Below are 27,193 nucleotides of genomic sequence, written 5' to 3'. Positions count from 1 at the left end.
GCAGAACAGAGCACAATGCTTCTTTGTTTGTTTAGTGTTTTTTTTTTTAACAATGTAAAAGGACAATGCATATTAACAACATTAATGCCAATATGCCAGAGTTATCCATAAGGCTCATTTACATCTGTAGTCTCTGGGTTCTTCTCTTCTGGCACATATAAAGATAAAAAATGCTCTCAATATAATACATATAATACAATAAAAACAAAAAAACTTGGATATTCAAAAAATATATAAAACATATATGCAAAAATTTGGATATTCTGGATATATATCATTAGCACAGTAGAAAGGGTATAAGTTTCACAGAAAAAATGTTAAAGGTCCATCCTGCTGCAGGAATTCCTCTAACACTAAGCTGATCAAAATAAACATGTGGTGCCACAGAGCATAAAAGCAGAACCAGTGGTCATAAAAGCCTGAAGTACAGCAGTTCCTCCATAAACGTTTTACTGCTGTACCTGCCTGCACTGCTGAAAGCTTCTCCCTTTAGGATATTGTCCTAATTAGCCTCACATTTCATCCCAGAGCAATGAGTAAGTGCATTATGTCACTATATAGATGATCACAGACACATTTATGGAAGACGTCTAATGAGAAACAGTCTGGCCCACTTCACGTAACACACTAACGGCATTTAACGGCGACAGTCAACAAGTCATATTCAAAGATAAAGAGTTTGGAAACTGGCAAACCCCTGTGACTGGAAATGAAAGGTCTTCCTGGTTCATTGATGGCTATATGCACCCAAGCAAAGGCTGCAGCCTGCTAAGCTAATGCACATTTAGCCCACGCTATGGATACAAAGAAGCTGCTTAACTATGTGGCTGACATTCAGTTTGCCATGTCCCTATGCACACAGCACTCGTTGCAAATGAGGTGAAAATGTGATTTGAGGAAGACGAATGCTGGGTGCTGGGGGTGCCGAATGGGCAGGGGATATGACAGTCTGATACTGCTCAAATGCCACACCCTCAATACGGTGGATATTGATGGCCTTTATCGGGCATTTCCAGAGACACTTAACGTCGCATAGTGACTCCTACCTTGATGATCAGAACACCTTTGTTTTACGCTCTTAGCTAAATCTGCCGCAGCATGGAGCAGTGACAGGCGCAGTGTATCCTACGGCTTGGGGCAGGATGTGGTTGGGTGGCAGGCCTTCTCAAAAATAACTCTACTACGAATCCCCTATTTCCTTTTATAGTCAAGGCTGGTGGTTTCCTTCTTCACTGTGTATTACAAATGATACCTGTAAGTCAGACAAGACTGACCTTGATGATGTCATGCACAACCTGCTGATTTCAGGATGACTGTCACTAGCTTTATGCTCCCAAGGACAGAGCACAGGCAGGCTCTGTGTAGTTTGCATTGTGTCTTCCAGACCACAGATGTTCCCACGTATCATAACTGGCACTCGTGTTGGAGGGTTAAGTAGCATGGTGCCTACAGGAGCCCATTGATGTCAAAAGTTCAAATGGAGAGACAGAGAAAAAAGCAGATATCAGCATTCCAGGATGTTGGTGCAGATGTTTCCTGAGAGAAGCTGGCTGCACATTCACATAAGGTCCCACTGCAAAGCGCAAGGACTTTGATCAGCAGCTAAGATGCTTCTGAAGGTTCAGTTGCAGTTTCTGCAAAGGTCACATTACTTCAGATTGTTCTGAATTGTTTATTTTCCTTTTGACAAAATCGGCCGTCCATGTGGGTTTGTTCCCCTTGCCATGCGTTGAGCTAGTAAGTTCAGAAAAAAAGCAGGATGTGAAACAACGGAACTTCCTATTGTGAGACTGAGCAAAATCTAACAGAGATCGCCCCCTACTGGCTGAAAAAGTCACACCAGCAGCAGCTCTTCCCCCTGGTAAAATTCCACTACCGTCTCAATGAAATTTCAGGGTGTAGGCGAGACAGCTCAAGATGACTAGACAGGCACTGGTACAATAATACTGAAACAGAATGCACACCTCTAAAAATGGACCATAGGTAGTTTATAACCAAAAAATCAGTGTCACATGTGCAGTATGAATTAAAGCAGAAAATATATACTGTAGATAAGGTAAATTATACTCCAGTACAGCCTGAACAAGCAGCTGTGAGCAGATAAATTACAGCTTATCAGAACATAGAAAGCAGACATTGTCATTCTTATGTGACGAGAAACATGGTCCTAGTCGTGGAGACTAAAGGAGTGAAGTATCAAGTCTGCTAGTCAATAAGTAACCAGATGGATTTTCAAACAGAGGAGAAACAGATAAAGCCTCGGTGCTTTGATATGCTTTGGTTCCTGCATTTGTTTGTGTCTGTCTGTCTGTAATCCACTGATGGTATGGCATTGTCCAAATGCTCACAGGCGCTCTCTTGTGGTGGAAAAGGGTAACATTGCATGAAGTATGTGTGTGTGTGTGTGTGTGTGTGGTCTAGGTACACATTACATTGTGGGGACCAAATATCTCCACAATGTAATTTATTTTTTTGGTTCCCACAAGGGGGAATTCAATTTTATAAAAATCTGTGGCTACAATCAAAAAACGAAAAAAAGCCAAAAGACTTTGTTTGGTTACTTATGATTAAGGTTAGGGCTGGATTGGGGTTAAGGTTGTCATTGTTGGGATTAGGGTTTTGCCCATAGGAATGAAGGGACGGTCCCCACTAGGTTAGGTGGAGTTAAAGCCATAAAAATGTGCTGAAACCTAGGCGGAAACTTATACCTGTTCTTTGTAATAAGAGTAAATCTTAGAGAGATCTTTTATTATTCAATTCCAAATGATAGTTTAGTGTTTACTGTACTGATGGCATGTGGGTAGCACTGCTGCCTCACACTACACGTGCAGGGGGGGTATGGGTTTGAATTCTGCCCCCTCTCTATATGTAGGGTTACCATGTTCTACCCTTGTGCCCGTGTCATGTTGGTTTCCTTGGGATAGTCTGGTACTAAGTGCAGCTCTAAATGGTGTGTGTGTCCTGTCATGGGGTAGAATCCCATCCAGGGTATTCCACTGTCTGGGACAAGCTTCACTCAGCCCCCCACCCCCGTAATGTATAAACAGTTGGGGGGATTAAGTTATATAAAATAACACACTATTGTGATTGTGTACTTCACCATAAATGAACCGTTTGCTATGTAGGTTTCAAACTTTTCGTTTACTCATCACCACAGCTGCTCCTGGTGTTAGGCACCTGTCAGTGTGATTGTAACTGGCCAGTTTCCAGGTGATGTAGTGCCGCCCAGTCAGGCTCAGCCTGGCACAGGAGAACACATTCACACCCAGCTTGGATCATCCAGCCTGGAGCAGGATGCTCGATGTCCATTGTAGATATATAGGCTTGTGGGTTCAGTTAACAGTCAGTGTTAAATGGCATGAACCACACACAAGCTTTTCGGTCCAGTAGAGCCTGCAGAATATCTTGATTGGGATGGCCTATAGGGGCTAGTTATATTTATGGGGGAGGGGGCAGGGATAAAAACTTAGAGACCAGAGGGATAGGATCAGTGCTGGTGAATTAATCAGCCAGATTTATGACCCCTAGCCACCCCTAAGATCCACGCCTGTTGTGGTCCCAGGATCTACCCTAGAGTCAGGTGAAGAAGCTGTCAGGTCTTTGCATGATATTTGAAATGTTTAAGCTGCATCTGGGTTTTAATGCTACAAAACTGCATTTCAAAGCTCTGCAGCAGTTCGCTTGTATTCTGATCTTTATGCAGCCTGTTTCTTTGATCAGGAGCAATGTATGCTGTTGAAGGAAGTTACTGGTCAGCCGACATCTCTGTAAATGAAATAGTTTCCTTTTAAAGCGTCCTGGCTGAAAGGTCTGCAGCAGTCCCATTTCTGCTGGCCAGCACCCTGCCATGTGTAGCAAGGGAGTCACAGGGGGTCCTCTACCTGAGCTCATGGGCCATTTCCTGTGTGTGCCTAGTCCCGGGGGCCTCTGGATGGGGGGCCCATTGGGAAGGGAAGGTTTGCTCTAAGGATACATGCTTTGGAAGTGACGTGCATGAAAATACCTAACACTGGGGGGGGGGGGGGGGGGTTAATAAGTAGGGAAATGTGAAAACAGTCATGTTTTAAATCAATTCTCAACCCTCCCCAAATTAACCCCCCCCCACCCCGTTCGTGTCACTATGGAACGATAGTTCACCTCTGGAATTTCAGAATGGAACAAGACGAAAAAACAGGAACGGGATCATCTGGGATTCAACTCAGGTCCTTCAGAGAAAGAGAGAGAGAGGGAGGGAGAGAGGGAGGGGAGGGTTACGGAGAGAGCCACAGAATGCACTAACTTACAAGCGAGGGAAGCAGACAGACAGATACCAGGGAAGTGAGTCCCCACTACAACACCCCACTGAGACTCAGAGGAAGATCTCCTTCACCTGAAAAACCCAAGGCATGCTGGTCCTGGCCTGGCTCGGTGCCCTGGCTCTTCTGGTGAAGCCGTCCACTGGAACTGCAGACCTCTACAGGTAAGCATGCTTATGAGGTCATTAACCTTTAATTTGGCTCTGGTACAGAGGGGATCAGGGCTTACTGGACAAGCACACTTCTTGTGTCATGCTTACAGTACCTCTACACCTTCTCATTTTACCCATGGGGGGTGCATTTCTGTGGGCTGTCTGGGGGAAGTGAAAATAGCATCTTCAGCCATCTAGGATGGGATTAATCTCCCATCATTAATCCCAGCCAAACGTTTTTCGTCACATGATTTCTATCACCATATCAGCCCTCCACACATATATTGGTGCTAGAACTATTGTTGAAATATGTGGCATGACACCATTTGAGGGGAGAAGACCTGCACACACCTTTTTGCAGTAAGCACCTGGCTGGAATTACAAGTCCAGCTGCAGGTAGGAGTCCAGCTGCAGGTAGGAGTCAGACTGCAGGTAGGAGTCAGAGTGCAGGTAGGAGTCAGACTGCAGGTAGGAGTCCAGCTGCAGGTAGGAGTCAGAGTGCAGGTAGGAGTCAGACTGCAGGTAGGAGTCAGAGTGCAGGTAGGAGTCAGACTGCAGGTAGGAGTCAGAGTGCAGGTAGGAGTCAGACTGCAGGTAGGAGTCCAGCTGCAGGTAGGAGTCAGAGTGCAGGTAGGAGTCAGACTGCAGGTACCTGTAGGAGTCCAGCTGCCGGCAGGAGTCTGGTTGAAGGTAGGAGTCCATCTTGAGGTGTTGCTGTTTGGTGATGATGTGGAGAGAAGCCCAGACATCTCACCTACTTGACATTCAGTGGTGGAAAGTAACAAAGTACAACTACTTTGTTACTGCACTTAAGTACATTTTTCACATATATGTACTTTACTTAAGTACTTTTGACTTTTACTCTACTACACCTTACAGTAAATATTTATACTTTGTAATCCACTGCATTTCTACTTAATGCTGCATTACATTTTAAGATCACATTGCTGTTTTTTTTTAAATCGGATTATGACACGGAGAGGTAACGCCTGGGACAGATAATACCAAGATTTCAGAGCTTTTCTCATAAAAGTAAAGCCAAATGACTCAAAGCAGGGAGTAGGTGTCAGAGGTTTTGAATCCTGTCAGCTGTCATGCCTCCTTTCCATTAACACAATGCCACAGCTGCCAGGGACTTTCTCAATCCAGAACCAGTTCTGTGTGTTTTCCCTGCAAGAAATGGCTTCAGCACAGCAGCACAGAAAAGCTGTTCTCAGAAATCGGAACCGTAGTGTCAGCAATAAATGGGATGGTTCTGTACTACATACAACACCTTTTGATTCATTATGGCTCTTGAAATGGCAAGAGGTGATACTTAGACGTTTGTGATCAGACTAACTTGTTGGTGAATTGCGAATAGCATGTTGATAATGTCATGAGAAAATCCTGTGACCATTAGCTGGTAAGTTTTAATAACAAACATATATAGACGCTCCGCTACTTACGAACTTTCAACTTACGAACTTTCAGACATACAAATAAAGACGACAGTAAGTCCAAATTGTGTTCATTGGGCTCTTGTTTCCTGTCCGCAACATCAGTTTTTTTTCTCTGTGCGCCAATTCCACCTAGTACGACTTCTAGCCACTACGCCCGCCGCGCAGCAGCGTAGCGTGCGTGCTCCCAGCATCCTAGTTATATGTAACTTGCCTATACCCTTAAATTGATGTTGAATAACGACTTACGAACATTTCAAGTGACGAACGGCTGTTCGGAACGTATCTCATTCCTAAGTAGAGGAGCGTCTATATAAGGCTTTGCAATATGACCAATATCACATATTGAAATACAGCACATTTTCTGCAAATTCAATAAATAAATGGTTTATATAAAATGACGCCATAGAAGACCTATTTCTTATTACATTATGAAATATTAACAGTGTTGCCAACTTTGGTCAGCTCACACTCATTTACATGTATGCAGCAGTTTTATTACCTTGTAAATAGTCTGTATGGTTTGCAAACTACCCCTTGTAGCTTATTTCAGGTTTATAATGGAATCATATAGATTTGCCGTAGATTTTTTTGCATTCGCCTGTTAGAAAGCGTGAGTGTCGCGTCAGATGCTTGAGAGTTACAACCCTGTATTAACTCGAAAAAATAAATGGTACTTACTCATATTTCATTATTGTTTTCTTTTGTTTAGAACCTTGACACAAATTTCCAATTAAGCATGTAGCGAAATATAAGATATTAATGATCAGAATATAAAAAGGTTAGTAGAAAACCATGAACTGTTGAAGCATACATGGTAAAGATCAGATAGCACTGTGAAATGCTGCGCAGTGTATGTATGCTGAAACCCAGTGCGCATGCGGTCACAGATCGGCCAGTGACAATAAATATAAATATAAATCTTCTCAGAAACTTATCAGTAGCGCAGCTACTTTTGAGGTATTCTCAGATATATATAAATGTATTTTTTTACAAACTGCAATGTAGTGTTGCAAACACTGCATCGTTAAAAAAAAATACTACAGGTCGTCATCGACTTACGACCTATGCGACTTAAGACTGATGGACTTCATGACCGTTTTGAGACCGCAAATATGTGGCCGCAACTGCGCAACGTCTGCCAACGCGAGTGTTGCCCCGCGACGCAATATCATTCATCTCGTGCTCAGGCTAGTGTTAATTCGCTGCGCTGACAGTACAATATACATTCCTATCCATTTGTGTCTTAGCAGCTTAAACGGTGATAAAAAGGTTATAACAACAATGAACAAAGAAAATGGTGATAAAAAGGTTAAAAACACCAGACAATATGACTTAAAGATGGTTTAATTTCACTATACATACTATACATATGATAATTTTTCCATATAAAATAAAGTGTGGTAAGTTAATGACGACGTATAATTTGTATCTTTTTACAAAGACAGGTATTTTAAACTATTGTGTGTTTCTGATTGGTGCCTTTTGCTTGAATACTCTGACAATGTATGTTAACGGGTTGAAAAATACTTAACGGCAAACAATATTTTAGATACATATTAAAATGCATAGGAACACTTGGTTCCTGGACAGATTATTAAAATCTATCTTGTTTTTTGTAACCCTTCTAATTTTCGATGTATTTAGCTACTTTTTCTCAGCAGCTTGTAGTGTAGCTAAATACTATATTAAAACAGCAGCTTAGCTGTGGCTTAGCTACTTTTAACCACAAGTAGCTCGTTGCTTGAAGAGCTTAGTATACCTTTTAAAAGTGGTTTCCCCAACGCTGCTTTTACTTTAAGTAGAAAGGCCAATAGGGTACTTCACTTTTGCTGCAGTACATTTTTGCTTATTTTTTTCTTCTTAAGTAAATTGCTTGAGTACTTCCTTCACCACTGTTGACATTGGCTTAGTTGCCATGTCTGGGTCTCCTCAGTAAAGAATAAGGTGCAAATGTGGCATAACATAAATGAAAGCAACTCTGTCATTGGCCGTCAACTCCTTTGGTAACACCCCTTCCCCTTCCAGTGGTCTGTAATGTATCTGCCTCTGGCTTTTCACGGGCATTAGACCTGCATACCATGTACACAACTCAAAACGTTAACATGTGCAGTTACTGTAATTAATTAGCTTCATTTATCCACATTCAGTCTTGTTCAAAGGAAATATTCGGTTGTTTGAAGGTGCCCGGTTCGTCAGTGCCTATGGTGAATCGGATGGTTAACAAAGGAGAGCGGTAACACAATTTCCCAACAGAAACACCAAATCATTTCCCAGTACACTCAAACAGATCGAAAGACATTTTTCCCAAACCTGTGTACCCGAGTTCCTGTGCTTGTTAGCAACTATGGAATCCTTCATATAGTATGATTCACCTGAATTATAGACAATGTATATTTTGAATGTGTATATCTGGAATGCTAAACAGCTAGCTAACACGCTGCAGTGTCGCTCCTGTCACCCACATTACAGGCAGGCTTCCCCGGACTTGCAGACGGGGCTCTGTCACTATGGACACAAGATGGACTGTTGCTATGGGTGGGAAAGGAACAGCAAAGGCCAATGCACAGGTAAAGTGTATAATTACTGCACCATCGCACCAATTTCTTTTCATGTTGTCAAAATTCTGTTCAACTCAAAATGTTTCAAGGCATATTTAACCCTATAATTACTCATTTATAACAATGCCAAGGACTATTTGAGAGTTATTCCGTGTCTTTTCAATTTGTTTGAGTGAAACTGATTTTTTGTATTAATTTAATTAATTCTTAAAGGAGTTCTGATAACAGATGCTATTGCTGTAATTCTCCATGTATCTGCCAAATCCGAATTGTTTTTTTTTGTTTGTTTGTTCTTCGCTTTCTCAGTTAGATGTTAAACCCCAATGTTTGTAGATGCTATCGGAAGCTATGTCAACCTCAGGATCAGCCACCGTCGCCGTGAGTGACATGCTCTCCATGTTTTCCCAGCTCGGTGTGAACGCGGCTGTGAACACGGGGAGTGCGTTGGACCCAATAAATGCAGGTGTCTCCCAGGGTACACTGGGAAATCTTGCAGTCAAGGTCAGTACAGATAGATGCAGGGCCTCATCTCTCGTGGTTGTAACAGATAGACAGAGCACACTTTTGATCGTTTTTAAGACTTCAGGATATTTCCTAAAGTAACCGATGTTGAGCGCCTTCCTCTTTCATCTGGGTGTTAATCTATGGCATTCTGGCCATGAGTCAGTCCATCTGCACCACCTGCAGCCCAGAATGTGCTCTATCTCTCTTTCTCTCTCTCTTTCTCTCTATATCGTTCTCTTTGTGTGCCCTGTTCAAAGAGAGTGCCATTTTCCGCCACATAAATATACCTCTAGACGGTGTGACAGGTGGTTCCAGTAAACTGCAGCTGTTTTCACAATTATCCCAGAAAATTTTCTCAAGCTCTTCTGGCAAAGCAGCCGTTAGTTGAAAGCACCATGATTTCCCTCTGCATGTTTCAGTTTATGACTAACATTTAGCATTCAGCTAAGCATCCCCCCAGATGGGTTTTGCGATCCCTAGACATCATCCTTCTATATGGTGTCACATGACTGGACAAAGTGGCTGCCAAAGTCCAACCCGCTATGACTGTGTGCCCTCGCAGATGCCAACGAGTGTGGCCTGAAGCCCCGGCCCTGTCCCCATCGCTGCATGAACACACCGGGTAGCTACGTGTGCTACTGCCCTGAGGGACAAGCACGCATGGCCGACGGATCCTGCTTCGGTAAACGTGTGCGGGGAGCACCATCTGTCTGTCCATCTATTCATCTGTCCATTCATTCATCCCTCCTTGACAAATGACAAACATGCAATAAATTAAGCATTAGTAATAATATTGAGTGGGTAATTTATATGGGGAGAACATACAGTACCAACCCCGCACCCATAAAGCTGGGGTGGAGAAGCAGAGGTGTGAGGAGGCTACACTAACCATGATGCCATCATGCCCTCATGAGGTCTCCTCTGGGTTCTCCGGTTTCCCCCCACAGTCCAAAACCATTTTAAGGTGAATTGCAGTTGTCAAATTGTCTGGAGGTGTGACTGTGTGTGTGAATGGTGTTACTGCCCTGCGATAGGTTGGTGCCCTGTCTTGGGTTATTCCCAACATATTGCTTCTGGGATGAGCTCTGGACCCCCTCAATCCAGTGTAAGACAAAGTGGATATGGCAAATGAATGAATGAAAGAATGAATGAATAATTTAGAGGGGTGGGATGAACACATGACACAGAGAGAGAGTGTGGAAAGCCAGCATGCTGCGAACAACAGTGTTAGTGTGACGTCATGTAAATGTCAGTATCATTCAGTATCATTTGCTGGAGAGTCCTGAGCACGTATAGTTCCTCGGAGCCTTGGAAAGGCCATATTGGAAAGGATCCTGGATTCTTCCTCTCCCTCAGCCTCACATGCGAGACCACATCCCTAATGGCTCTTCCTGAAGTCTCACATTAAGGTCATATTTCAGAGCAGTCTCATTAGCCTGCTAGCCGTTGTCAGGGTAACCAGAGCTCTCCGCCGCCTTTCCTTCCCACAGACTCCAGGACATGTGCCCTGGCCCACTGCCAGTACGGCTGCGAGGAGGTACATGGGGAGCCCAGGTGCCACTGCCCCTCCACTGGGCTCCAGCTGAGCCCAGATGGGAAGACCTGTGTGGGTGAGTGTCCCTGGACTTTGGCCATAACTGTGGCGACCACTCCTGCCACAGCTTTGAGGACCATGTAAATCTCAGACTGAATGAACTCTTTAGTCCTTGAGCCCAGAAACAAACACTACTGATTCTATGGACATAGTGACTTGCATGAACATACATAAACAAAAATTAACATGCCGTCCACTGTTGTCCAGTAAAGAGTAGGTTACAGATTCACAGATTTGTGCTCAGAATGAACTGGCTGACCTGAAAAGCTCTGAGCTCAAAGACAGTCAGGGAGCCTGGCTACCTAGACTACTATGGAGAATTCCCATCCAAAACTTGCAAAAACGATTAAATGGCAATCATCTGTTCAACGGCTGCCTGGCTTCCTTTGAGACCATGTTTAATATCTGAATTTCCTCAACTTCTCATTCTCCTCTCCTTAGACATTGACGAGTGCACTTCCAGAAAGATCCTCTGTCCCCACAACAGAAGATGTGTCAATACCTTCGGTAGCTACTACTGCAAATGCAAGAACGGTTATGACCTGAAGTATGTAAAGGGAAAGTACGACTGTGTAGGTATGGCTCAATAATGTTACAGGTTCATATTTACCTAGTGTAAGAGGGATCGCACGTTTCTGAAACCCTTCTCATTGTCCCGTTGGCGTGTGTTGACCTGCTGATTTTGGTTATCATTACAATCCAATCCTTCTGCTTCACTCACCCTGGTGTGCCACCCCAGACTGCAACTCCTCTCCTGCTTTGCGATGGCCTCAGAAACCCTAGCCTGACAATCCACTTTCTTTTCAGATGCTGACGAGTGTGCAGATGGCACCCACAAGTGCAGCCAGAACTCAGTCTGCCTCAACACCCAGGGCTCATACAAATGCAGATGCAAGCATGGATTCCGGGGAAATGGAATCAGCTGCACTGGTAAGACCAAAGGCACATGCTGGATGCAACAGGTGTGGCCTAATTTTAATATTATTCATTATCACTAATAGAAAACTGGAGATTGCCACCTACAGGGAGGAGGTGGTTGTTCGTGTGACATAAAATTTCTGACTTGGACTTGATTCTCATCTGGATCCATGCTCAGTTCCTAATCTTGATGCATCTGCGTTACACAGACGCTGCCAAAGCCAGTTTCCTGTTTTGGAAGCTCCCCGGTGTTTACAGATGCCGGTGGGGAGGGTGGGGGATTGCGATTCCATCTGTGTAAATATCTGCTACCACGCTGATCTGTATGAAGGACCACAAGGGAACCACAGGGAACCAGCAGTGCTCGCTGGATTTTTTTAAACAGAAGGCAGGATGAAAAGGGAGCTTTTTTCGATAACCTTTGTCCAGTTCAAGCCTAGTGGGCACTGTGAATAAATAAGACTGCCTCTTTGATGAGTAGTCAAGTCCTTTTGATGGAGTCGGGGGAAGTGAAGGAGACTCATCAATGGTGAGACAGTGTCGATTGACGGCAATGGCTCTTAGTGGCCCCCTCAGTTTACCACATCCCTGTGTCCAGAACTTCCATAACTAAAAAATATCTGTTCACATGGCCAGATGCTCTCCTGCATGTGCTATGGTGCCACCCTGCCACTTGTCAGCATGTAACCATTGGCGTCCACTCTGATGAACTATTGCTTTGCCTCTTTTGACAAAGCTCAACTATTATTCAACATTTATTTGGATAAAATAATAGTTTACATATTAAATTACATATAAAATAACACTAATATTAGTGGTGTACTATTGTGGAAATTTTGGTCGATACCCATATATTTTGTCTAATATTACATAAACCATTAACTGGTTAACCTACGAGCTCCACAAATCTGTAGTAAAAGTGATGTTAATGACGTTACTTCTTAAAATCTTATGAGTCCGTGTAGCAACCACATCATAAAATGCAGGCAGTGAGACATTAGTGAAGTAGCACTGACTTGGGAGAAAGTAGTGAGGTTTTAAGTGGTGAAGGAGCCAACGAAATCCCTCGTCTTCCACTATGGTAAATGGCTGTTAGTTCCATGCAGGCATCGCCATTATTTTAGTAGTTATGTCTTCAGCTCTAGTGCTGCTAAATTTGAATAAAGTCTAAATATCAGTGTAGCAATATCGACCAAAATTGACAAATAGGACTGATGTGAATGTATTGATTTTTAAAGAACATTGGCTGATACTGATATGTGAACTGATATATCGTGGATTTCTGACTAATATATTAAAGGAGGTTTAATATCTATGATGCAATAACAGGACTTTTCTAAATATCATTATGAAACAAGGTTGAACTCAATTAAAGTATGTCCAATATTTTCTCTATCAGTAGCAATACACTTTCCATATCTGTATCCTAAATCCTGTAGCCATCCGAGATCCAACCATTAAATTTCCAAGGATCTTGGGAGGCAGCAAGTTAGTGAAGAATGCGATCCTCAAGCCCAGTGTGACCATGCCTGGTGTGGTGCGACAGCCAGAGGTCGAACAGGAGAGTGGGAATCCAACAGAGCCCCAGGAGCTGGACGACATTCACCATGAGAAAGGAGAAAAGAAAAAGGATGAGGAAGACAGGCAGCAGAAGCAGATGGAGGGAGAGCAGCTGCGACCCAGAGGAGACGTTTTCTGTGAGTCCTCCTGTCTCACCCTAACTCCTCTCTACTGCAGCACTGCGTGTCCTCCAGTCATAATAAATACACACCGACACCAACCTGATTGACAAATTTTACTGCTGGCACCCTGCCTGCTGACTGGCGGATTAGGGCCATTGCCATTGCATCACTTTTAATTCTGTCTTGTTTTGCTTTTGGCTCCAAAAAAATAGCTCAAGTGGCTACTAGCCATGTCAGTTTAGCATTCAAGGTTTATTTGCTTTATCATAAGTGCACATGAAACACAACCCCGATATGTTTAGTTGTTTTCTCAGGTGCGCTAAGGTTTGCTTCAACATATGGTGATTTCATCTCACTACTTTTTTTTAATAACTGGAGGAATGCTGGCATCATGCATGTGGTTTATACTTAAATAATGCAGCCAGATCTTCAGGAAATTCCCCTTTCATCCATCTTCTATACAGGGTCACAGACAGAATTTCAGACAGACACAGACACACATATATACTGTGTACATACAGTGTATCTGAGTGTCTTTGTGTTTTTGTTTGTGTCTGTGTATGTGTGTGAAATTCTGTGACTCTGTACAGAAGATGGATGAATGGATGTCATCAGAGTCTCTTTGCTCTGAAAACACCTCATGTTACAACACTGTCATTTACGCTGTAACATTAAGCTGAACCACAACCACAGTGTTGGAACATCACTTTTCACCCACATTTCATTGTCCCATAACACAGACAGGGCTCATTGTAACAGTCTGGCATTTTGGTAGCTTGCCACGTTCACTGAAAAAAACAATCCGATGGGAATGTTAAAGCATATGAGATGAGTTTTGTGTGATCAGCCTTACGTGATTCCTGTTCTGTACTGTTGTTTTCCTGACTTATTTATATGTACATTTATACATATTTTTATATGATTACTGAGACTGTAAGCCATATTTTTCCTACCAGCTAATACAGCAGCATATTAATACCTGTAACAGACTTGAGGTATTTACCCAAACCAGCGGTTTTAATCTTTACAGGACATATCTGACAGGTTCTGACATGTCTATAGCCTCAGGAGATGAATTCTACTACTCAGGGTCTTTATACCTATGTGTCCGGACCCTCAGCAAGGTGCTTTATCTAAAGACATTCTCTAACAAATAAATGCAAAAAATTATGTTTTCTTCTACTTTCCAGTCTCAGAGGAGTTGCAGTCTGTATTTGGTCCAGCGATGGCAATGAGAGAGATCCCCATTACTCCTGGGCAGGAGGGTAAACGAGATTAGTCCCACTGCTACTGAACTTCTGAAAGTATGTTCTGATGCTTGATTGAGGTGAAATGTGAAAACAAACACTCCCAAGTGAAGCAGGACTGTGCCTTGCAGAGTTTATCATGGACTGCAGTTTTGACCATGGAGCATGTGAATGGCTGCAGGACCAGGAGGATGACTTTGACTGGAGTGTCATCTACCACAGTGATGGTAACCACTATTATACACATCCAACCATCTTCCAGAAATGCTTATCCAATGCAGGGTTGTACAGGGGACACGGATTAAGGTACTTCTGTGTTATACAGACACCATGAGTCTTGATGTTCATGTCTGATCACAGGACAGCAGTATTACATGGCAGTGAATGGCCTTCTTGAGGAAAGGAAGCACCTGGCCAGGCTGAAGTTGCTTCTCACTGATCGTATGCAGCAAGCTGGATTCTGCCTCACATTCAGCTTCCGGGTGATGGGCGATCAGGCGGGTGTACTGCGGGTACTGCTTCACAACAACACTTACCCTGTATGGGAGCAACAAGCCAGCCGCAACCAGACCTGGCAGATGGAGCTCCTGACCGTGGCCTGGGAGGAGAATCCCCCACGATGGGTATGGGAAAGGTGGAGGTGCATCACAAACATGATGTCATTGGAATAGGCGTTACCCATGGAGGGGAAGGGCAGGACACATTCCACCCAATATTCAAAATAGTGGTGTTTGTCCCACCCAATATTTTCCAGGATTTTGCTTTCAAAAATATGAATAAATGTGTCAGGAGAATAACCTAGTGATCGAAGGGGAAAACTTTTAGTCAACCATTTCAGTTGCATATGGAAAAATGAATGTGTACAGTCGATATTGAACAGGTAGCCTATACATTGGTTTACATACGATGTCATACAGGACAATGTGAGACGATTTGACTCAGTCACTTGGTGGATCCGTCCCTGTCCTCCCTAATATTGAAAACACAGTGACGCCCTTGGTCATTGGTTATCCTTCAATAATCATTCATTCACCCTTAGTAACATTTCATGGGACTGAGTTCATTAGGATCAAGCTCATGTTTGCTGAACTTCAAGGCTATGCATCTAACAGCTTGTTTGTAAGTATTTTTATTTGTCATTGTCATGTTTTTTTTTTTCTGCAGATCATCTTTGAGGCAGAGCGTGGAGTTGGGGGAGAGATCGGGTTGGACAATGTTGTGATAACCTCTGGGGCCTGCCAGGCAGTTGACCCTGATGATTTGTAAACTGCCATGCACCTCATCCATCCCTAAGATGCAGATTTCCTATCTGAAGTAACTGTGAGACTGAGAGACAATTGTACTTACAATTAACAAGAGTACAAAGACATTTAATGGCACTTCGTAATAGCCCAAGGGCCTGCTGGTCTTTGATGGACTTAATTTCAAATCCTCAGGTTTTCCTTATGGTTTTATATGATAAGCAGGAACCAACATGCACAGTATGGATGTGTGCAGGTCATAAGGCAGTACATCTCTCTTTCACAGACAAGATGTTATGTTTTCAAGTTTGTTGTTTCAAGCATTTTACTGTCTCAAGTGAGTTTCCTTGCAAGTTTACTCAATGGACATCGTAACAATATCTCTATTTAAGTCGCATTAATGGTGAACCAGAATAAGCTGCAGGTATATTATTAAAGTCCATCCCTCTTCAGAATGCTTCTCCTGGGTCAAGGTTTCATTTAAAGCTAACAAGTGCCTGTTACAGATCATTACCCAGGTTTCTGACAGATAATGATAAAATAAAAGGTGTCTCTTATTTAAAAAAATATGCAATACAACAGTCACTTACTATAACATAACATGGTTTACATTAACAGAATACAATGAAAAAAACAATATTTCAACCATTGAAGAGTTTAACATAATTATAATTATCTATTTGCTTGGTTTGACTGATTATACTAGCATTTCACTTTTGCATAGCCTATCTATTCCTCTTTTTCTACCGAATTCTAATAAAATGTTTGTTTAAAAAAACTGGTTAATTTGTAATTTTATTGGTTAATGGTTTATTGGTTAATTAAAACACACTGTTTATCATATATAACAAAGTCAAATCAGTCTGCTGCAGAACCAACTAATTTAACTCACCATTTGGATGGAACCTGCTTAATTCCCCCTCCAAACTCTTGGTGGTGCAGTGAGAGGTGGCATATGTGTGGGACTTGTGGGACTTACGCATTCTCTTAAAAGGAGTTAGTTCAGTGGGAGAGATCAGCTTGAAAATGTTTTCAGGATCTGTTTTCTAGATTTAACAAAAGCTTTAATTTTTAATTTGGTGACCTAACACGATTAAAGCAATTTTAACCCTCATAACTCAAGGGCAGCTTAATGGTCAGTCCTGAATAACAAGAAAATCACAAGAAAAATCCAGTGACTTCCAGTAATAGCCTGGTATATGTAATACAGTACATAAGTAATCAAATTGGTCACTCATAAGTACACTACGGTATTCGTGACTTTCTACTTCCGGGTCACAAGGACCGACTATGAATGCGGAAGAGACGATTTTGTTTTAAATCCCCGTTTTTGAATTAAAGGCAGGGTGGCATCTATCTGCTTGTACTGTATTCGGTACGTCCTCTAGTGGCGTTGTTGCGTCTTTCGTGATGCATTATTGTAAAATAATAGCTTTATCGTGTGTATCTGGCTAATTTTTGTAGTTTTAGCTCGTGTTGTTGACTTAAGCATGAGCAAGTTATTTGAGAGCTCTAAATACGTTTAAAGGGAACCGCAGTGATATCGACTAGGACTGTTTGAATAATAAAATCAGAAAATATAAACGCTATTTGCAAATGGATTTACAGGTTTACCCCTTGCTACAAATGATTTTTAAGAATAATGAGGCAGTATAGATTCAGTGTAATGGCACTTGGCTGAAAGAGCATTCGCTTTTACATCGGTTTCCTTATACAGTACGTAGTTCCAAGCATATTAGTAATAGTTAACTGCTTAAGTAAAAATAATCAAAATATAATTCATGTGCAAAGGTTTTACTTATGTTAGTGTGTGTGTATCAGTTTTTGCAAATTTATAGCAGGGAAGCCACTAATGATTATGAATTCAGTAATTTTTCCTTCAAGTTTTTTTTTTTAATGATGAACACAAAGGAAATTATTCATTATACACAACAAATTGAAAAGCTGCACAGAGAAGGTAACTATGACAGTGTCTTGTCTCTGCTGAAGACTTTTGAAGGACTTCAAATTACAGTAGAACAGGTTAATGAAACTGGCATTGCCAAAGTCTTATTCCTACTGCTCAAATCCTGTCCAGTGGCATCAGTCAAGAAAATGACCAAGTGCATATTCTCAAAATGGAAGAAACAGTATGGCGACTCACACCGCACTGTTGACAATGACAGTGATCCGAATGGAACACTTGGAGAACAACGTTCAAGTGGCCGGGACTTGGACACTCATGTCAGAGACGGTGCTACTTGTAGTTTGAGAGAAGTGAAGGATGACTGTGAATGTCATCAAGACACAGCAGATGAGGGACATGCTATTTCAAAGATGAGTGGACACTACCTTGTGTCCAGTCCGGCATTTGACAAAGTTGAGGATTATGACAAGTGTGCTGATGATGGAGAGAAAAATACCTTTACATTACCGAAGCAGCTTTCAGAAGACTCATGTGGGAATTCTTTAATTTCCTCAGTGACTTCTGTATGCTATAATAAGAACATCACCCCTCTTAGATCCAAATGTTCAGAGCTGATCTTTCAAGCTCTCTCCCAGAACAAGATGGCAATGGAGAAGGAGCAGTCCCCAGCTCGACTCAGAGATCTGGCCTGTGAAATTGAGGAGCACATCTTCTGCCTGCACAGTCAAAATGGGCAAAAGTATAAAGCCTGCGTCAGGTGTAAAGTATTGAACTTACGAAATCCCAAAAGCTCCGACCTTCTCCAGGAACTGATTAACGGAGAACTGAGTGCCGAGGTCTTCACCAGGATGTCTGTGTTGGAGATGGCAAGCAAGGAGCTGAAGGAGCTCAGGGCAGGGTACACCAAGTCAGGCATCAGACAGCACCAGCTGCCCTTGCCAGTGGAGGGCACCCCCACCAACAAGGTCCGCTGCAGGCGTTGTGAAGGATTCAACTGCAGCGTGACGCTGATCTCCAGAAAGACTCTGTTCCTTCCAGTATGGGAGCACAGTGCAAGTCCCGATGATGACGCCATGACATTTATGACCTGTAAGGGTTGTGGGGAGCAGTGGTACCACAGTGGTTGGGTTTGTTTGTGAACAGAGGAAAACACCTAATAAATTACTGTTGAAATTGCCAGCCTTATCATGAAAAAATGTGTTTAAATTTAGTAATACCTTCTGTTGATTTTCTGTTCACCTATATTCAAACGGTTCTATAACTGAACGTTTATTCTGCGAAGTGGTTTGTATCGTGTAAGAGTAAAGTCTGAAATTAAATGTAAAACAGCATGATGAAGTCTTGAAACTTAAATAAATTCAATGCTTAAATTTGTTGAATAAAGTATAGCATGGTGGAGACTACGCTGAGCATGAGCGTGCTTACTGCAGACACATTACAAATAAGAAACGTTTTAAATAATCTATTTTCGTCGTTTTGCATTTAACTTAAACCATAAATAGCTTTAACACAGAACTGAAACAAATGAAGAGAAGTGAAACAAAACCTGCTTCTGCAGGCTGTAAACAGATATAATATTCAGCAACATTAGTCACATTACAGACGATCCTGTTCAACCAGGAGGTGGCGGTAAAGACTAACAGTTGTAAGAATTTCAAGGTAATGCAACTCATTGTTTTATTTAGCATGATGCACATGAATTAGTGGATGCAGGTGAAGGTGAAGTTAGAGGCAGACAAAAGAAGGCGGGTTAGTAGTAAAGGAGCTGAAACTTGGTGGTGGTGAAAGTTGTAAAAAGGGAGGGAGTGGAGAAGAAGGTAAAAGGGTGGGTCTAGACATTAAAGGCAGGGATTGAATGGAGTAGAAGGATCTGGAAGTATAGTGGTGTATGAGGAGATTAGTCATTGTCTGGGATGTAGAGGAGAATGGGGATAAGATGAGATGGTACTTCAGGGCATACTCACACTTGTCCGAATTGCATCGTACCATACCCGAGCACGATTGCCACCCCTCCCTATTCCCCTGCTTGTCTGCACTCACATTGCACTTAACAATCCTGACCCGAGCACGCGTTCATCATCACCATGCAACTTTTTTTCGTGTGGGAGACTGTGTCCAAATTCAGGTGCCTCATTGTTCTAAGGCTGCATTCGAAGGCTGTGTCAAGGCAGCTGGTCGGGGCCCCATCCTTCGAAAGCTGCATCAATTGAAGGACACGGTTTACGTAGCCTTTGTAGGCTGTGTGCTTCGAAGGTTAATGCAATGAACCTTGGGCTCTTGACCAAAGCCTTTCGAAATGGGGCAGCCTTGTCCTACCGCTGTGACACATTCAGTCTTCGAATGCAGCCTTAGAAGGATGCAGCACCTGAATCAGACACAGCCACTACATCTGTACTGAGCCTGGATATATATAGCTCTGAAAGATCGATGGAGTGAAAATGGAGAGGTAAATGTAGAGGCCAGATGGATGGAAAGTAATTAGGCAAACTTTACAAAGGCAAGAAAAGGTGGTGGAGACAGCTGAACGGGGCAGAGGTGAACATGGGCAGGAAAGGATGGGGCCAATACAAAGATTCACAACAATATGCAGAATACATTGTGAACATCCATCCTTCTTTCAACCACTTAAGCTGGTTAGGGTCACAGCAGAGTTGGAACCTGTTCCATAGAGCATAGGGCCTGCACAAGACTGGGGCACAGCCTGACTCATCATAGGGCACATACACAGTATTGGCTATTAGCGACAACTATTACTGTAGGAGGAAAATCACACAACATGGGGATAACACAGCAACTCCAGAGATGAGACTAAAATCCTACACTTGGAGGTGTAAGAACAACGCTTCACCTATATGGCAAACAGAACAGCATTACAGACCCGTTATTTACTAAAGCATGGGCCATGGCAGGGTGGGTGTGCCCACGATTTAGTCACGTGAGCAAAAGGGGCGAATCGGCGTAACGCCATGTCACAGAAGGGCCTGGGTGGGCGTATCCAGAGATTGTCACAAGAGCGCCCTCGGCAAATCCACGCATAGCATATCTTAATGTGGTCACGTGAGCGCCAGGGGCGAATCCGCACAGAGCAGTAGCGCCATGTCAGGGAAGGGTCTGGACCGAACGCCGGAGCATAGCGGAGAAAAGATAAATAAAGCATAAAATACAGCGGAGTTCGGAGGCGGGCGTACTTTGTGATTGAAGGAGGTAAGGGGTCAGAGTCAGGATCATGCCGTGGGGTCGAAATTAGTAAGCCTTTCCTGTTATTTATACAGAGTGGCAGGCATTCGGCAGTCTCTTTAGGAAATGAACGACGGGTTGTCATTTACGGTAGCCGGTTAGTCCGGGCCTGGTTAAGAAAAGTTAGTCAGTTGATGTTTTCCAGCCGGTTTACGGTGACGGCAGCATTGTAGTTAAATTGCGATAAAGAGCCGGCCGTCGCTTTAGTCATTTGCACGGCTTATAAATGTCCCATTTTTTACTCTGTCATGTCGTCCGGCTTCTAGGAGCGGATCCTTCTGCTTTTCTTTGTTGACCTGAAAGTAATTTGTCAATCTGCGGGAAAATCAAGCATCTTAACCTAAAACTTTGCCGTATTAGCTCTTTTGGGAACGCTGTCTGCGTTTCCCGTGTCCATAAATGCCGCTTTGACATTCGTTTTGCAGTGATCTTTCCAGGTCAAGTGGTATGTTGTCCGGTTGATTTTCACGCTTTAATTGATGTGTTTTTGCTAGACATTGTCTGAATGTAGCTTGCAGGATCTCCCTCGACGTAACTGTAATCACCTGATGAGACTTTGTGCAGTATTAACTGTGTAAATGCCGGCTTTACTGCCGATGCTTGGGAGGAGACTGGTATCAGGTTTGTTAAACACGCCACTGCTGATTTATTTCGTTAATATCAATCTTGACGCTTTTGATTTGACTTAATAATGATATTATGGCGAAACTGTCACGAGGAAGTGTATTTAGGTTGCAGTCACTTCTGATATTCAGATTTGGTGACACTGTGGGTCTGAGTACTGTGAAATCCAGCAGCAATTGCTGCTTAGCAAGACTTTTACAACTGTAATCCGTATGAAAACTTTGTACACTTTGAATGATGATCCTTAATGGAGACGTGCGGGTTAAAGTAAAGACTTGCATGTTGAAGTTACGGAGGAAATCATCGTAAGGAAATTATTATAATCCGCAGCTGTGAATGCGGGACATTTTGATTAGATGAGATGTAAAAAGAAAATGCGATTTTAGGACAGTTTGCAGTGCATGTGACAGGGAACGTTTGTGTGCTTTTCTGCAAAAGTACAGAGTGTGCGGAATTTAAATTGATAGCAAACATTTTCCCCGGTGTATAAAGACACGTGACCCTGGTTAAAGTGCGGGAGACTAATTTCCTCGAGGCTGCCGCAGTACTGAAAACTGATTGTTAAATATTATACGGTTTTGGAATTCCACCGTAAACAAAATGGACGATGTGTTTTAATGTTTTTCGGAAAGCCGACCAGGAAGCCCCAGTTATTGTCGGGGTGAACTCAAGTCCTAAGACAAACCTGCCATTAACCGAAATCAATCGAAGATTAATATCTGCGAGTTCAGCATAAAATATCTATTGCATGTTAGTTAAACATTTTTTGTGAAGTAATTGCAAAACTGGTTCTTGCCATGAATCCCAGGAATGTGTTGCTTGCTTATATTCATAATTGTTTTTCTTTTCTCCAGGTAACAAACAATGAATTACTTTGAACAATAAGGTAAGAGGACAGTGAATCCTGTTGTCCTCAGTTCCGAAGTTTGTATGGAAATTTGAAATACACTGGCTCAGATGGTTGCACTGTAGTCTCACGCCTCCAGGGTGTGGTTAGAATCTCTCCCTGCCCCTCCCTCCACCGTGTTGTGTGGGTTATCTCTGCTGAGTTAATGGGTTGATAAAAGCCACATTGCAGGCTAAGGTGATATCCCTGTTGGTTTTTGCACCAAAGAACAAGTGTATGGTTATGAGAAATGTCTTCAGTGAGGCATCTAGTCAGTTTGTTTCAGTATATCAGGTGCGATATGTTTTAGTCTTTGGGTTTGTATGCTTGTTTATTGCTCCAGTTTTTGATGTTCATTAGAGAAAAAAAAATCCTTAATGTTTTTGAAAGCCACAACTACTGGTTGATGGATAACCAGAATTCTATGAACGTATATCATTTTAATAATTAATAATAAAAAAAACTGCATCTGCGTTGCTTACATGTGACTTGGACTCCTGGTCATGTGACCATTAACATGCCTTAAGGCTTGGGTACTCTAGCGTGACTTAAACCAACTGTTATGAAAGCAGTAATTCATAATTTAATTAAATATATTAGTTGACTCAAATGTGAGCAAGTCTGTGTGCAGAACCCAAGAGCAACTCATCTGCATACTTGCATTCCCAGGTAGTATCACACTTGAAGAGCCTTTGCAATTACCTATGGCAGCCAAGTCGTCCCTGTTCAAAGTCATCCTGCTGGGGGATGGTGGAGTGGGCAAGAGCTCCCTCATGAACCGCTATGTCACCAACAAGTTCGACGCGCACCTCTTCCACACCATCGGTGTGGAGTTCCTCAATAAAGAGCTGGAGGTGGATGGCCACCTGGTGACCATGCAGATCTGGGACACGGCTGGCCAGGAGCGCTTCCGCAGCCTGAGGACTCCCTTCTACCGTGGCTCGGACTGCTGCCTGCTCACCTTCAGCGTGGACGACAGCCAGAGCTTCCTGAACCTGGGCAACTGGAAGAAGGAGTTCATCTACTACGCCGACGTCAAGGAGCCAGACAGCTTCCCCTTCGTGGTCCTGGGGAACAAGCTGGACGTTGCCGATCGGCAGGTGTCCACTGAGGATGCGCAGCAATGGTGTCGGGAAAACGGGAACTTCCCGTACTACGAGACGAGTGCCAAGGACGCCACCAATGTAGCCGTGGCCTTTGAGGAAGCGGTGCGGCGCGTGCTAGCTGTGGAGGATAGGGGGGACCACCTCATCCACACAGACACAGTCAATCTACACAGGAAGCCTCGCTCTAGCGCCACTTGCTGTTGACTGTGTGCGGCCGACTGAGCACCAATAAGCAACGAGCCTGACATGTGATCAGAGTTTACTATTAACATGCACTGACTGGTACAGCTGGATGACATTTCTTACTGCTAATCAGAAAGTTGTTTATCAGATTACTTTGGAGGGCTGTGAAGGGGTGACCCTTCCAAATATAAAACACTGATGGACATGTGGGTCTGGTGTGTAATATTTGATATTTCCCCTAACCATTGTCTTTAATATAATAAACCAAATAGTAATGTCACTTTAATTTCAGAGAATATGAATCATATTGCTCGCCTAACAGCAACTTTTTCCTAATAATTGCTGAGCAGACAGTATTTTTGAAGAGTTGTATTGTATTAATCCTGATTCAGCTGGAGCATAGTGAACTTCCCTATGCTGTAACTGTCTGACTCAACAGCAGCACATTTAATAAACTAAAGTATCTAGCCCCAAAATAAGACAGACAGCTGGCAGTATGGAAGACTGTCCTAATGAAATTATAGTCATCTTCAGGTGAATCATTATTGAAGGTGCCAAATTAAAGTTTGTTTGAAAATGATTTTTTTTACTCCTTAGATATATATTGGAAAACTGCTTCTAAACATTGTTACTAATTTATTGTACAATATAATTAATGCAGTAAAGTATGTTTGCAAGCCTGATTTGTTTTTTTGTTTTTTTACTAACAACATGCTTTGTTTTCTTTATTTATTGAGATGACCAATCATACAGATTTCCAATGCCAATGTGAGGGATTATATAGAGAAGTCATTCAGATGGAAATAATGTGTTCAGGGTTTCCAAAAAAATACATACAATGAATTCTGTCAAGATCACGATGGGTGGAAAGTCCCACAAAAATAGAAAGAATAAAGGTTAAGCTGTTATTGCACACAACTCTAGTCAAAATGACCTCTGGATAATAATGGTTAACACAACTGAAGAGTTTGTGAAGGTAGCAGGAGGTAAGAATTCTCCTGGTCATAAGTTTTGCCCATTACTACATTTAATTATAAGGTGCAGTACACATGAAATTAACCTGATTAAACTAAGTGCAAAAAAAAACACAAATACAGCAGGAATTCCCCTGTTGTGTGTAAATCAGTTTCAATAAATGTAATTTATATACATGTACCAAAGCAGAGATATTCATCTGATGAACTGATTCATTGAAACGTTGAAATTCAAACGTTTCTCACTTAGTTACACGACGCTGAAATACCAGTGTTGATGAATTATAAAGAACACAGGCAGATAATAGAAGTGATTCTTAAGGACTCTGGATCTGCTTCCTGCTTGTCCAGCCGCAGCTCTGGCTCAGCTGAGGAGATGCTTCTTTCCCAGGAATTGTACTTTCCTGTCAAATGCCGTGGAGCGGATGGGAGTGTTTGGCTCGTAAAAAGGATTCATTGCAAACTGGAAATGAGGCAGATCAGAAAATCTGTGTCAGTTACAGCAACATGGAGTACAGGTATACAGCAGTGGTTCTCAGGCCTTTGTATCCACAGACCCCTGTGTCCAGGAAATCAAGTTTTGGCCCCCCTACATAGGTATGCTATTGTTTCTCTTTTATGTGTTCTGCAATGATGACAAAATTTCCATATAAACATTTTAGTTTGGTTACATTGCCAAAAAATATAATTTCTCTTGAACATAACTCAAAGTCTCACTCCACTATGTCCAAACAACACTTTTTTTTCTCAGTTTATGACATTGCTCTCAAAACAGAACATGAAAGTTTATGGAAATTTTCCAAATGGCTCTAACAGAAAGTGGCAACTATTAAATGTATGCTTAACTGAAAAGACACTCATTTTAAGGTATTAGCCTTCAACAAAATAACAAATATTGAACATTACAATATTTTAAAACAAAATGACGAAGTAATAACTGATTCCTTGCTTATCCTCTCCAACTTACCCATGACATAGCTGAATGGTTTCATCATACTGTACCTGTTAATTCTGTAATTCTGCATAAAGTCACATCCGAAAATCTCTCTTGTTGGTTACAATCAGGAAGGAATACTATTAGTTTCTATTAAACATATTTAATAAAGCCCTACATTTTAACGCAATATCGTATATCGGTATAAACGATATTGTCATCCGATATTGTTTTAACAGTATATTGATGGTAACTGCGCGCTGCTGCCCCCCCCCCCCCAGGTACTCGCTGAGGACCCCTAGTGGGCCGCGGCCCTAGATTGAGAACCACCGGTATACGGCATCTCAAATTACTCTGTCAAAATATTCAAATATAAAGCCTTACCTTGATGTATAAATCATACACGTCATTAAAAAAGTTCTTAATTCCGTCTTCTTGCCTTACGTCGTGAAGCATGATGAATCGCATATGTAATCAGATATGTCAAGGAAAACAGATCATGGTTTGCATTTCCAAACCACAGAAACAAAGCACGTAAAGATTTGGTCTATATATCAAATATACATATATGTGGTTTCTAGCACATTCTTTTACTTCTGGTACAAGATTAATGTTATTTTGATACCTTAAAAACAGAATGGTTCATCTGTAATTTTTACAAAAGTAAGATAAAAAGAAAGGCATCTTACATACAGTAGGATTATGCAATGTTTTCCTTACCATAAATCTGCTAAGCATGCACATTAGCTTTGGCTTTTTAAATACTTACGACTTCATACTTGAAAAAAACAGTGTGATATATAGGTACATATATAAAACGTGCTTTTTGCCATAAAGAAAAATATGCCCTTGTTTCTATGGGAAGTGAATATGGCTCCGACTGGGAACACGCATCAAGGATATGTCCAGCTGTGACAAAAGCGGAAACAAGCCACTCGTTGAACTTATCCACGGTCTTCAGGTACATGTTGTTGGAGAGCCACATGTTTTCATCCACCAGGTCGAGCGCTGCGTGAGCGATGAACTGGTTCAAGTGTCGGTGGTCGTCCTTTTAGAAATATGGATATTGTTTTTTTCAAAATCATATTTTTGAGATCTTTTGGGATAAATGCTCAATTGGCGCAGTCTGGATTAGAGTACGTAGGATTCTACTTGTCTGACGTCTTCTTCAAAAAATCACCACCTGCTTAATAAAATCTATAATGGATTTCGCTTAAATACATTCTATACATAGCTAAGGAAGGCAGTGCATGACGGTTAAATATAACTGACAGTGCATTTAAAAAGCAACGATTCATTTATATTGAGTTGCAGTGTTTAATAACTGTAAATGGTCTGAACGCAGGACATGATACGCACCTTGGATTCTGATTTACCTGGAGGCAGAAACTCCATTTCAAACACCGGATTGTCATGGTGTCCAACTATGACAAAATAAAAGCTCCCAGACATCCTTCTTCAGTACTTCAGTGCTGTGAATGCATATAGATGCAGTGCATTAATCAGTCAATGATATGGTTCACGAGTGTTTCGTTTTTAACTTTTGAGTGTTACCCATGCAAACAGAAAAATCAGCAAGTGGAAGCATCTAGCCTCCTATATGACATGGCCATAAAAAACGGCCGTGAATAGATTCCATTATTCCGAATTAGTATAAATAAACTGTAAAGACAAATACTTACATGAGAATAAACACCAATCCGGGTTTATTCC

The 27,193-nt window shown here is 42.1% G+C and overlaps 4 protein-coding genes across 6 annotated transcripts; 3 read left to right on the top strand and 1 right to left on the bottom strand.

Moving 5' to 3' along the window:
* The first annotated feature begins 4,274 nt into the window (after positions 1 to 4,274).
* Positions 4,275 to 16,398, top strand: LOC111846838 (epidermal growth factor-like protein 6). The gene is made up of 12 exons (XM_023817472.2): positions 4,275 to 4,459; positions 8,356 to 8,453; positions 8,853 to 8,945; positions 9,511 to 9,630; positions 10,439 to 10,558; positions 10,984 to 11,118; positions 11,350 to 11,472; positions 12,900 to 13,157; positions 14,333 to 14,407; positions 14,521 to 14,616; positions 14,750 to 15,012; positions 15,554 to 16,398. The coding sequence occupies exons 1-12, from the start codon at positions 4,386 to 4,388 to the stop codon at positions 15,653 to 15,655; spliced, it is 1,557 nt and encodes a 518-aa protein (XP_023673240.2). The 5' UTR covers positions 4,275 to 4,385; the 3' UTR covers positions 15,656 to 16,398.
* A 516-nt stretch (positions 16,399 to 16,914) lies between these two features.
* On the top strand, positions 16,915 to 18,939 carry LOC111846837 (transcription elongation factor A N-terminal and central domain-containing protein). The gene has a single exon (XM_023817471.2). The coding sequence runs from the start codon at positions 17,431 to 17,433 to the stop codon at positions 18,673 to 18,675; it is 1,245 nt and encodes a 414-aa protein (XP_023673239.2). The 5' UTR covers positions 16,915 to 17,430; the 3' UTR covers positions 18,676 to 18,939.
* A 1,634-nt stretch (positions 18,940 to 20,573) lies between these two features.
* rab9a (RAB9A, member RAS oncogene family) lies at positions 20,574 to 24,255 on the top strand. 3 transcript variants are annotated; one of them, XM_072715767.1, is made up of 3 exons: positions 20,574 to 20,782; positions 22,252 to 22,283; positions 22,953 to 24,255. In XM_072715767.1, the coding sequence occupies exon 3, from the start codon at positions 22,988 to 22,990 to the stop codon at positions 23,591 to 23,593; it is 606 nt and encodes a 201-aa protein (XP_072571868.1). In that variant the 5' UTR covers positions 20,574 to 20,782; positions 22,252 to 22,283; positions 22,953 to 22,987; the 3' UTR covers positions 23,594 to 24,255. The 3 variants fall into 3 exon arrangements, with proteins under 3 accessions (XP_072571868.1, XP_023673248.1, XP_072571873.1); XM_023817480.2 differs by having other exon boundaries at positions 20,575 to 20,740; XM_072715772.1 differs by lacking the exon at positions 20,574 to 20,782 and adding an exon at positions 20,806 to 21,218.
* Positions 24,256 to 24,287: 32 nt separating this feature from the next.
* Positions 24,288 to 27,189, bottom strand: trappc2 (trafficking protein particle complex subunit 2). Its single transcript, XM_072715777.1, has 5 exons — positions 27,163 to 27,189; positions 26,840 to 26,952; positions 26,386 to 26,528; positions 25,865 to 25,952; positions 24,288 to 25,009 (listed from the first exon to the last, which is right to left on the bottom strand). The coding sequence occupies exons 2-5, from the start codon at positions 26,930 to 26,932 to the stop codon at positions 24,911 to 24,913; spliced, it is 423 nt and encodes a 140-aa protein (XP_072571878.1). The 5' UTR covers positions 26,933 to 26,952; positions 27,163 to 27,189; the 3' UTR covers positions 24,288 to 24,910.
* Positions 27,190 to 27,193: the final 4 nt, after the last annotated feature.

Source organism: Paramormyrops kingsleyae, chromosome 1 (genome assembly GCF_048594095.1).
Source record: "Paramormyrops kingsleyae isolate MSU_618 chromosome 1, PKINGS_0.4, whole genome shotgun sequence".
Taxonomy (NCBI): domain Eukaryota; kingdom Metazoa; phylum Chordata; class Actinopteri; order Osteoglossiformes; family Mormyridae; genus Paramormyrops; species Paramormyrops kingsleyae.
Note: the sequence above shows the minus strand (reverse complement) of the source record. Positions and strands in the feature narration are given on the sequence as shown.